The 12849-nt window shown below is 31.3% G+C and overlaps 1 protein-coding gene across 1 annotated transcript; it reads right to left on the bottom strand.

The window, feature by feature from the left end:
• Nucleotides 1–2824: 2824 nt before the first annotated feature.
• On the bottom strand, nt 2825–12529 carry LOC137830205 (vacuolar protein sorting-associated protein 51 homolog). The gene is made up of 20 exons (XM_068637397.1): nt 12219–12529; nt 11987–12126; nt 11854–11908; nt 11648–11755; nt 11390–11488; nt 11203–11280; nt 10794–10871; nt 10429–10539; nt 8278–8378; nt 8123–8190; nt 6343–6416; nt 6154–6220; nt 5748–5857; nt 5351–5617; nt 5129–5245; nt 4236–4307; nt 4093–4143; nt 3577–3804; nt 3314–3490; nt 2825–3152 (listed from the first exon to the last, which is right to left on the bottom strand). The coding sequence occupies exons 1-20, from the start codon at nt 12384–12386 to the stop codon at nt 3033–3035; spliced, it is 2289 nt and encodes a 762-aa protein (XP_068493498.1). The 5' UTR covers nt 12387–12529; the 3' UTR covers nt 2825–3032.
• Nucleotides 12530–12849: the final 320 nt, after the last annotated feature.

Below are 12849 nucleotides of genomic sequence, written 5' to 3'. Positions count from 1 at the left end.
TTTGAATATTTCATTAATACATTTTCATAACTTTATTTCCATTATATTCATAGATGGTTATATTAATATCTTTCATACAAATTATATCAATAATTCTTATTATATGATATTCATCATATTTCATAAAAATATAATAATCAACATAGTTAACTTACGTGAAATGAAGAATTAGCCAATTTCTTTTGGGTGGATTCTTGTTTAAGCACAGATTTACTAAAATTCGTCAAATTCTCTTTGACCATTTCTTATTTAACCAAAAACCTATTATATGATCGAATAATGTAAATATAAATATTTCAAAAACTTCCAAATTTAATTAAAACACGTACACATGTGCCTGTATAGCATTTCATCTTAATTTTTAGTTATATTCATACTTCTAAATTATAATGGGGTAATGAAAGAAACCAAATTTAACAATAAAACTACTTCAAACAATTCAAAATTTGAAACAAATTATTAATTTAATTCATAGATTATTCACATGCAAATACCTACTACTATACCATATAGATATATAATATCGATTAAAATAAAATTCTAAAATAATTATTCTGATGTATATAAATGATGTAAAATAGTGTATTTTTTTTAAGAGGGAGAAAAACTTCACCACACATTTATTACCACCAAAACAAATTCAAATGAAAACCAAATTGAACCAACAAATCACCATCTAGCCACTTAATTGAACTAAAATCATATGTAAAAACTATACTTATTAAGATGTCAAACAAAGATTGTAATGAGAGAAATACCACTCGAAAAAAATGAGACAGACAAAAAAAGAGAAAGACAATAATGGTGACAGAAAGCACACGAATACAACAAAACACAAAATGATAAAGTTAAATGGTCTTTCATAATAGAATGAAAATCAGTGTTGAGAACTATAGTGGTGTTACGATGAATGAGGAAAATGTTGGGAAAATCTTATTTTAATTGACTTTTACATTTATTGCTTTTTGAAGCGATGTAAAAAGAAGATAATATATTAGTTATAGAAATAACGAGTGTAGTATCCACTTTTCTAAATCAGTAGGTCATTTAATCAATGTAAAAAGTTTTTCATCTTTCATATCAATTCAAAGGTCATTTGATGTGGAAATTTAAGTTAATATTTAAAAAATTGTCACTACTTTAATTTTTACATTTTTTAATTTTTAACTAATATTATGTAAATGGTATAAATTTATCGTTTGGCATTAGTGACTCCAAACAAGTATTATGACTATTAATTTTAATTTAATTTAAAATTTAGAGAATTTAGTGATTTTTCTCTTAAAGTTTTCCCTCAATCATAAGGAAATAAGAGTCGAAGAAAACAATTAATTAAAACAATACATGAATTCTTTGATCACCAACTAAAATAACTAGCCATCAACCATCTCAAATACCCAACCATCATCTCAAGATCAAGTTAGAATATAAATTTTCCAATAAATCATAAACCTTAAGTCATGCATGAGATGTACTAAGAGAAAATATGAAGATATAAGAAAAAAAAAGTAAAAAATAACAAAGGCTGGAAATAACAAAGCTTAACTTGAAATTAGTAAAGAAATGTTGTCCATTTTCTATTATTTTACTTGTTTCTAAGTTCTCCGTAGGTTAGTCTTGTTTAACACTTAATTTAAACTATTTCCTAATGAGTTGACCTCACCTCTTCAGTCTCACATATTCATTCATTCCTCTAGAATCCACAAAACTCTTCACGAGTTTTAAGAATACTTTCACTCCTAAAAAAAGAAAGTGTTTTCCATCAATTAATTAACCTAAGTACAATTCATCCCCTCCTTTTTCTTAATTAACCATGTTTTTATTAACTATCAAGATTCTTATTAACTTATCGAGAAACACTACTATGTATAGAAATCTACTAATGCACTAAACTAGGTGTAAAAACCAAATAAACTAAAGAGAAAAATGAATTGGAAAATATATGACCTGAATGTCACTGATTTCTAATAAGAATTTTTTTTCTTAAAGTGCTTGTACATTTACCATAACTCAAAAGACGTTTCTAAAATTAGATGATTATAAAAGGGTTTTAGTTTCAATTTTATAAATAATAATTATAAATACATAATTGAAAAAATAAAGTTAACAGATTTTATTTCCGATAACAATTATATTGTTATTTATAAGATATAAAAATCAACCAAAAACAATTTAATCAATTATTCAGAAAGTGATAATTTACTATTTGTACAGACAATATTTGGAAAACTTTATAAATTTATAATAATTGATTATGAAGTAAAAAAAAATTATTTAACAATCCCAATTATCTTCTTAATTAAGGATATATTAAAATAATCAATTATATTTCTCTAAAAAAAATGTCGAGATATTATTTTGCGTGTTTACGGATAGATAGAGTAAACATATCAAGCTCATGCATATTTTTAGAGATATATATAGATTGTCTGTAACATAACTCTTTGGTCATGTTTATTTGTTATGTGTTATTAGTTTTATATGTTAAAAATAAAAATAAAATATAATTTTATGTATAAAAATAGTAAATGTATTTGTGAACGTCAGTATTTATTAAAGAATTTGTTTTAAGATGATATTTAAATAATTATAAAGGGGGGGAAAACAATCGACCCCCGTTTGATTGGTATCAGGAAAAGTTTCTTTTGACACTAAAAAGAAAGCTACATACATTTGACAATCAATTATAACAATATAATAATATTTTAAGTTAAAAAATAAATAAAATAAATATAATTAAAAAATAATTGATGGGGTTGTTAAAATGTACGTGTTTTCCTGTATATGGTGTTAAAGTATCCCCATCCATTTGGATCCCTCCATGTAAAATGTCACATCTCAATGATTGGATATAACTTCCTCATGTTTCAAATGCTAACAAAAATAACATGGCAATATGACATATATGTTACAATAGATTTACAAAGCGAACAGAAAGCTACTTTTCAACGGCCAAAACCATAAATTTTACGAGATGACAAACACGGCAGCAAACACATTTATATATATATTCAAAGCTTCGACAAAAATATTTATGAAGAAACTGTATCTTGCTCCTCGGTTTTAGCCAACTTTGCTCGTATAAGTTTGTCCAATATGGGAGGCTCTAATGGAACCGGATCTAGACACCGTTCTGCGGTAGCAACGATCACCTACGCCCAAAAGATACAAAAATCACAAAATAAGCACAAGAGATGCATAACAACTTTAAGAATTAAAGAGGGGAAAAGAAACTGTAAAACTAAAGGCAATTCTCATTAGAAAACTGCGTGACATTACCATGAAAAACTATGTTTAAGATAATTTTTCCTACCTCATCTAGCAAGAAGTCGATTGCAGCTTCATCTTCAACTATATCCCTTAAAGGGATCCTTAGGAACTGGATATCCACTTGAATTTGCTGGAATCCACTTCGGTTAAAAGTCTGGAGTCGGACAAATTCTTGTAAACTTTTAAGGCACAATTTAACTAAAGTTGTAACAACAGACTCCTGCGGTTCATAAGGAAAATGATATCATGGCTCCCTCACAGCCAACTATTTAAATTTAAATCAACAATATAATAGTCACACAATACCTGAGTATATTCTACTTTAGTAAAAATTTCAACTTTCTGCTTAAACAATTTTGCCAGATGCGTTTCCAAAAGCTGGCTCCTTGCCCTTTGAGTGTTTGACCTACCCAGTTTCTCTTCCCGTAATGGGTTGCTCCTTGATGAAGCACTACTTCCATTACTATCAGTCCTGCGGTGTTTACGTCTACCTTGGGGCAATATCTGCTTCACTTCCTTAACTATAACTTCAAGCTGGAACAAAAAGAAAATAAAGGAAATTAAAATTTCCTTCAGTTTGCTTCAATTAAAATTTGATCTTTAACCAAAGCGAATAGTGTTGTGTAATCCACAAAGTCAACCTCGCCGAATGGAATAAGATTTTCTATTGTTGTTGCTTCAATTAAAGCTTCATGGTCATTCATTTATTTCAGATAAGCAAAATTTAATATTACTAGTATTCAATTACGATGCTTAAACCATTCAATGCAAACTTAAAAGACACAGAAAAGTGCGGTTGATTTAAATATTAGATATACCAACCTCTTGAAGAAACAAATCAACAAACATATGAACTTCTCTTGGCTCCTTATGCTGTGGAAAGAAAAGAATAAACTTCAGATTCAAGCTCTTTCAAAGATAACCAATCACCAGTCTCGTGAAAAAAAGGGATATAACAGATTGACCTTAACCCAATTAGGGTTGGTAAACCTCTTCTTCAGGAGAAACGATACCCACTGAGTTCTCATATTTACGTACTGAAAAAAAAATAAAAACAGTATAAGGAAACATTGTTCAATTTGAAATATTTTAAAATGATAAAGTAAATAGAGGACTAGGGACAGATAACTGGAGACTACATATCCACCAAAACCAGAGCACTCAAGAATGTTTATAACGAAACAAAGAAAGCGAAGTAAAGCTTGCTAGTTCGCTTGCAAATCAGACAAGAGTCCCTCAAAAGAAACGATCCCAGAAGATCAAAGCAAAGCCATATGAGGTATCTATCCCTAATAAACTCAAAGGACAACCAAATATTATAGAAGATATGACCTTTTACAATCAAATGCACCATATATAGCACAAATCCATAGGACCACAAAGTCCTCTACCAGTCAAGTAAAAGCCAAGGCAAAAGTCAATAAAAGAAAGCTACTTAAAAAATTAATAAGAACTGCTCAAAACTCACAGTTGTCAACATTCTCCCAAAACTTAATAAATCGTTCCAGATAAAATTAACTGACAGTTAAAACTGAACAGGCATCTAAACTAGTCAGTTCATGAGAGAAAAATCACAATACATAATGTAACAACTGCATCATTCACATGTTCTGAATGGAATTGTATTTCACACGCAAAGAAGCACTGCCTACAGGCTGAAATGGTCAATCAAATTGAAACTCATCTTTTCCATGCGAACAAATATTCTCTGGTATTACAATCAAGCTGAAAAACACTAAGCATGCTTTAGGCATTACCTAAGGAATATATGAATAAGAATGAGTGACATACAGACAAGGACAACAAGTGTCATGATTTGCAATTCCACTGAAAACAAAATATGAACTTAAAAACGTACCAGGTGCAGGAACTTTTCACCAGCGGACCGAAATTTTCGACATATTTCTCCAGGAACAAAGGCAGGTCCAGATTCATGACCTCTAACGCTACCACCAGAAAAGGAAGAAGCTATTTCCTGAAGATTACAAGGAAAATTTTAAGGTATATCCGGAGGATATGAATAAAAAAGTAACAGTGAAATTTCAGGAATTGAATATAAGTCTATCAAGTGAACCCTTGCCTCAGTGACTTTTGGGATGACAGTTTGTTCAATGAAAGCAGACAACTGGGCCAGCACTAGGACAAGGCCAGCAAAAGCTTTATCCCCTTGAGCACCCTCTGCCAAACCGTGTGCTTGAATAGATGAGTTACTTCTACCGGAAAACCGAAGGAACTGATCCTCTAGTTTCCTAAAAAAGTCTTGAAGTCCTTCTTGAACCCAATCAATAATTAACTCTCTTAATCTAACTAGGATCCCAGAGTCATCATCTAATATTTTGCGGAAATCCTGAAGGAGAGCGATTAAATGTAAATGAAATGACATAAAAGCAGAAATAGGAGAAAATCTCAATGGCAATATGCATACACAATTGTGTATAACCTTGGTTAGACGAAACTAAGCATACAAACATGCTTACCAACAAGACATTCAAGCTTCCTTGAAGAACTGCTTTCGTACTTGCATCAAGAACAATATCAAGAGAGCACTGCTCTGCACCATCCTTTTTCAGGATTTGTAAGAGGGAGCCTACCAAACAGATGCTTATTCAGAGTACAGTTGCGAAGACAACTTTCTAAAATTTTCCAGTAGCTAAAATCATGTGAGTATATAATAGAGATATTTTGACAACTGAGAATCAGCAACAGCATAATTCATAGAATTCTATGCTTCTGATCATTGTAAAAAAAATCTGTCACATTGGTGCAATCATCAAAATAAGATTCTTAGTTTCTTGATTCTCCAACATGGTAGGGAAACATATTTTAAATTTTAAGTTGAAACCTAATATCAGAAGTATTCTGAATACAAGTCAAAGAACTAACCTGAGATGTCTTGCAGAAGATGAGAAAATGCACTTCTAACAAATGACATGAGGACAACCTTTGCAGCCTGGAAATATTAAGGGTTAGTTGATGGAAATTAACTTTGTAATGATTATATTATAAAATATGCGAAAGTGGAGAATTGAATAGTTACAACTTAGGTGAATCGAAACAAGATAAATGGATAACCTCAAGAGAATGGTTTGAGAGGGCTGCTTCCTGCAAGACTTCATCTATTAGGAGCACATCATTCCAGATAACTCCTGTAATTACAAATTTGAAGAAGTTTTGAAACTGGTTTATCAATTACCCCCTCGGTTTCCTTTTAACTATCGAAACTTTGAAAGATTTTTGTTTTTATTTAGCTTTCTTCTTCAAATTTCAATAGTATTAATTACTCTTTTGTCATATATACATTTACTCTTCATCCAACCTTGTAATAGATTACGTATATGCATTTATTGTGGCATAGAAATGAAAAAGGGCAAAATAAGAAATCTAATAAATGTTTTATTAAACTGGAGAAAATTTAAAACATTTCTTGATTTGTCCAAAACAACCTTAACCCTGCGTTTATTTCCAACAAAATAAACATAGATTGCGAAAAAAGCATAAAAATCATAACCTTAAAACATGGAAAACGAGACAAAATTTCATACTTAACTTACTACGAAGATTTCCGAAGAAAGTTGAAAAAATTGAATATAATCTATTATGTTCAAAGACATAATCAATTATATTTTTAAACATAGACAATTATGAGTGAATATTTTATTATCTTTACTTAAACATGATCAATTATATTTAAAGACATAATAAAGTATTTATGTTTTAATTATAATATAATAAATAATTAAAATAAATAATATTATAATAATAAATAAAATAATTGAAATATTAATATTTTCAAAGTAAATTTTAATATTTAGTAATTAATTTTACAAAAAGTTTAAAATTAATCACTTAAATTTTTTAATTAATTTTATTATAATTTCAATTTTTAAAATTGATAGGTAGAAAATAGATAGTATATAATTATAATTAATTATTTAAATAAATTAAATGTAATTTTTTGAAATAATTTTTTCTACTATTTTCAATTTCATAAATAACTATTTTATAATTAATTATCTTTTAATTTTAACTAAGGGTGTTTTCGTAATTTATTAAAATTTCTCAATTAATTTAATTTTTTTTATTTTGTTACATCAATAAACTTTTTATTCATCTCTTCATTTCCTAGTCTCTCTTCCTCTATCCAAATAACCAACCTCTTTCACTTTCTTTTTTTCCTTTCCCACTTCCTCCCCAATAAAAAACAGAAATGACACTTAAAAAGAGACGGAGACAATAAAATAATATATATATACAGAATATTGAAAATTTGCACAAGGTAAATGGGTAAAAAAAGGTGAAGTGTTTCCCACTGTATTAAACAAGGCAAATGAAATTTAGCTTTTCTCTTTTGTATGATAATTTCAGATGATAATTTTCACTTGGCCATTGAAAATTGGTAGCTTGATAATTTTCACTCATCAGCATCTTGAAAATATTTCACAAAACATAAGCTGAAAACTACTTGGTAACATATCAAATTCTATTTTCATAAGCTCTACCATAGTGTTTATGTCACGGTCATATTGATAAGCAGTAAATAAACCCAAAACACACCTTGTGCCGTTGAGAAATAGAAATGGATTGCTCAGAGAAAAAATTCTATGTAATTTAAAAAAATACAGGCATATAAAAAATGAAATTGGACCAAAAAAAATGCTATTTTTTTTTGTGTAAAATTAAATATCATATAACAGGCATGGGTCGAATGTCATTGACTCATATTTAATGCAGTACTGAAAGTAAAAAGACATATATAGCTTTAGAAATGAAGTATTTTTCCAGAAACTATAAACACACAGACAAATAAAACACACAAAAAATACTGAAGTACTAGCAAAGGCCAACTACTTACGAAGAACACCAAGTAGATCTTCTGGGCATATCCGTGTCTTTACATATTCCTCGACAATTACAAAGTTCCTAACATACATTAGAAAAGTGTTCATATTATACAAATTTAATCTAAAGTAAATAAAAATGTTTCCAGTGGCAAATAAGGATACGAACTTGGTAACCAAGTCTTGAGCAAGTTTAACCAACTGTTCATCGGAATCAGGAAATATAGCTATAAATGCACGAACTGCCTCCACAAATTCATGAATAGCTGCCTACATTAAGAAAAGGGAACAATAATAGATCCTAATTTTCAATCTTATAACATCAATTACAAGAAAAAAAAATATGCATACTAATGGAGGTAAATTAGGCTGAATAGAACGGGAGGAAATTGAATTGGATCGGAACAGTAATAATATTTCATTATCAATTCCCTAGGCAGATTATTTGACATAACCATTTATGTAATCATTACTTCTTTATTTCCTGTTATTGGCCAACTCATCGACATTCAGATGAACATAAACATAGAGATACATGCATAAATACATCTTCTCAAATGATATCTACCTTCTACAAGACTGTAACCCTCAAAGTGTTCTACGGTTAGGAATCCAAGTATAAGTTAAAAGTCTTACATTGCGTAGAAATGAGAAAGTTGAGTAATATATAAGAAAAAAGACCCATAAGTCTTAAGGTTTTGGGTTAGAGGTGGGGTCATGATCTCTTATATGGCTGACTGATGACTCATTGGTGATGAATCTCTTTAATGTATCTCCCTATAAAATTCCCAACAGTAGTATCATAGTCTGGTTTATCTTGGAAACCAACTTAGATGTCGTTATGGTAAAACCTAATAGCACTTAGGGTCAGGGGAAGTGCGTTAAGATGGTTGACGATACAAGCATGTCTCGTTGTAGTAAATCCTATGGTATAACCCAACTCACACATGAGGGAGATTGTTAGAAATCCAAGTATGAGTTGAAAGTCTCACATTGAGTAGAAATGAGAAAGTTAAGTAACATGTAAGAAAAAAATACCCATATAATCACAAAGCTTTAAGGTTTTAGGTAGGAGATGGTGTCATGATCTCTCACGATTTAAACAAGGTCTAATGGAATGTATAACTAAGATGAGGATGAACAAACTGATGTTCAAATTGATGATTTCAAAAAGGAGCAGAATATTTTGGTTGTCCCTTGGCTACTAGGTCTATTAATTTAAAGACTCCAACAATTGGTGGGAATCTTATGGTGATGAGCATCCATCCAAAACTCCAAAAATTTGTCATTCATTTATTGAGCTTGACATTTAGCTCCTCCGAATGTGAGCATAATGGGAGTTCATTTGAGATGGTAAGTTACTATTAAAATATATCTGAAGAATAGAATTACTAGTCTACTACTTGCTTATCGTGTTTGTCTTTGCTTTTGTTTAGGTCAACACAAAGAGAAGAAATAGCCTAAAGCAAAGCACAATGAATGATGTTGTTTTTTGTTATGGCTAATTCAAAATTAGCTAAGAAGAAGCAAACAAGAAAACCAACTCAAATTAATATTGTTGATTTTTCATCCCATGAAGAGTGGATCATGGAAGATGAACACGGGCAGAATGAAGCATTGGATTTGGATGAAAACTTTGGTTCTAGTCCAAGTTGAGGAGGATGAAACTGTAATTGGCATGATTTAGATATGAATCATGATTGATTTCAATGGTGAAGGAGATGGAAACGAAGTTGAAGGTCTCGATGTAGATTATGAATTTAACTTATGAGATTATTTGGTTTAGATGGATTATTATTTTGTTAGTGTATTGTAACTAGGAATGAGTTACTCCTATGCAACTAGGATGTGGTGTTTACACCTAATGATGTATTGTTTTATATATATATTATGAAGTTCAATTATGAATTTTGAGTGAGATATAATGATTTGTGTGTGTATATTTCATAAAATTTGTAGGATCTTACTATGTGTGTTACGATCTCCCGATTTACCATTCATATTTCCTTTGATCTTGAAGAAGATCTCGATTTTGAATACCATGATCATATCCATGCATCATATCCTCACAAAAACATCTACATCTATATCTTTTTTTTCTATATCTAATCTATATCTTGCTTTTTTTTGGTGAAGAATATCTTGCTTAAATTGATGCTCTAGGATACACACATAACCTCAATGTTGTTTGTCGTCAACATCTTAAGTAGGAAAAAATATGATAGTAAATTAGAGATATGATAGTAAATTAGTGATATGAGATATCAAGGGGTAAAGAGAAGGACAATATAGAAAAGGATAACGCTTTCGTACTAGTTACCTCGTGAGCAGAACAGTCCCTGGATGCATTGTTTATTTCTACAGGGTTAAGTCGAATGTCCGTAATAGATTGTTCTAACTTTTCAAATAACTTTGTCTTTAAATTGTTCACCTGCCAATAAATTGAAAACCTAGCTTCATACAACATTTACTAATAACACCCACACAAAAAATATGATGCTACTTCTCTCTAAAAGATAGGGAAAGAGAACATGGTGGGTGCTCAAAGCTCTTCATACAATGGCAAAAAAAATCATCATTGGGCAGTTCTTCAATAGTAAGATTCAGAAAATAATTACTAGCTGGTAATATCTCATCATATGGCATGCAAAAACAATTTTTTCTATTTATAAAAAGTGAACAAACCGGAAAATCCAACTGCTTAAGAAGCACTGCTGCATCAGCTCTCACTTGTATTGATTCAGAATCTGAAAATAGCTTCCCCTGGTTAGAGAGAAAAATGTCAAATCATGATAACAAGCTTCTACTAAAAACGATAGATTAGAGAAGTATGTTAATCTTAATAGTACCAATTGAGTATTTTAAGTTTTACTGCAATTGGAATACCAGATTATAATGGTGGATAGGGTAAGCTAACCCTATCCAGTATTACTATATAACATCTAACTATTCACCAATTGTTGATTTTACAACTTAGCAATTAAATAAGCCGTGGTTAATTTTCCATTAAAAAATATTGCCAAAAAGAAATTGATAAAGAAATTTAGTTTATGATTCATGTCCAAACAGTCTGACATATATGAAAGAACTATACCTGTAAGTTTTTTACTATGATAGCTATTGCTTCTTCAGAAGCTTGCTTACAATCCTTGAATGATGAATCTCCATATGCCTAATAAAGAAGGGGGAAACCGAAATATTTCATCTGAGACCTGGATTAACATGTTGTGTGTAAAAATAATGAATGGATTGAATCAAAAACTATATAAGCCAAGCACAACCTTAAAAATTGGCAATGCTCCAGTATAAAACCTGACGGCATCTGCGTAGGCCTCTGACTTTATGCACTTGCCTAATCTATCGGGCAGATCATATATGAACTACTCTTCGACAAAGGTGAAAAGCATGTCAGTCATATTCCACTTCCGCAAAAAACAATCACAACTCACATCACTAACTGATGATATATGGAACATGAATATTTCAGTGATGCAAAGCCGTAGTAAAGAAATATGTACGCTTGGTTTAATAAGTAATACCTGAACTTTACGAAGAAGATTACAAGTCCGGTGTACCTTCTCAATATGCTCCCTTTTGTCAAATAGAGAAGTGTTGACACTGTCACTTCTTGACTGCACAGACATGATCTGCATTGGAGGAAAATGTGGACTCCCATCAAACTCCCTTTCTTCCTCTTTTTATTTTGATTCTAATATTCTCAACAAAGTTGGTACGCTACGGTTACCTTCTCAAGAAGCTGTTCCATGTTCGTCTCCATCCCTGAAATGTTACTCTTCATCCTGTTCGAAAAGCAAGAATTAGATGCAGAAAATTTTGACACGATAGAGCAAGAGAGAGAGGGTTATGAGCATAAATGCCTCTTTATAGTGTCTGTGGCACTAATGAACTTGTTGTAATTCTCGTAGACTAGCATTTGCAAGTCAGTGTCGAGATTCTTTATTTCAGCTGCCATTTCAACGTGACGTTGGAGCAGCCCTTCCAAATTGGACTTGTACGCCTGCATAATTCATTCATTGAATGAAACCGAGTGAAATTGAAATTCAAGGAGCAGAGTGAGTGATTAATTGAAGAAGAGCGATAAGATTTTACCAGGATATTCATGTACTGATCGGGATCGAAGGAGGTGGAATTGATATCGTCAAGGGTAGCGTGTTTGGAGGTGGTGTTGGAGTTGGAAGGGTCTGGGGAGTAGAAACTCGATAGCAGATCTCTCATCCTCTTCGCTTTGTCGTCCATTGGTACTTCATCAGTCCCCATTTTTTCCCCTTTCTCTTCTCGTTTTCCTCTGCTGTCTCTGTTGAACCAACTCGCTTCTCTTCTCCCTCCGATCTGCGAAATGTAGTGAAACGACTCTGATCTTTGTTGAAAGTTGAAATGGAATGACCATGTTCAAGGTGAGTGGAAAACGGGCCTACGAGGTTCCTTGGCCCATCTCTAGTTGACCTGGGCTGACTACCAATTCGGAGCTCCATGTCAACGAGGCTCATTCTTCCTGCACCCCATAGGTTCTTGCCGCACCTCATATTAATTGTGTAATTACATTTTTTTTCTTCAGTTAAAAAATAAATAAACCCTAAAATCCCATCTAGATTTTTCACCCTAACTCTTCTTATAATTTCTCTCATAGTGCACCTCAGCACCTCCAGAACACGATTTTCACCGATTTGTGATTGTATACATAGTTTGAGAGCATTATACCATAAGGTTGTAGTTTTGTGGT

This window comes from Phaseolus vulgaris, chromosome 7 (assembly GCF_000499845.2).
Source record: "Phaseolus vulgaris cultivar G19833 chromosome 7, P. vulgaris v2.0, whole genome shotgun sequence".
Taxonomy (NCBI): Eukaryota; Viridiplantae; Streptophyta; class Magnoliopsida; order Fabales; family Fabaceae; genus Phaseolus; species Phaseolus vulgaris.
This window is presented reverse-complemented; position numbering and strand designations above follow the sequence as displayed.

Bases quoted from the DNA above. Each gene is read 5' to 3' on its own strand.
- LOC137830205 (XM_068637397.1), bottom strand. From the start codon at position 12,386: ATGGGGACTGATGAAGTACCAATGGACGACAAAGCGAAGAGGATGAGA. The intron at 10,872-11,202 runs GTATAGTTCTTT...CTCTCTAACCAG, and splicing joins TCATAGTAAAAAACTTACAG to GGGAAGCTATTTTCAGATTC. The intron at 6,417-8,122 runs GTAAGTAGTTGG...TTGTAATTACAG, and splicing joins AGATCTACTTGGTGTTCTTC to GAGTTATCTGGAATGATGTG.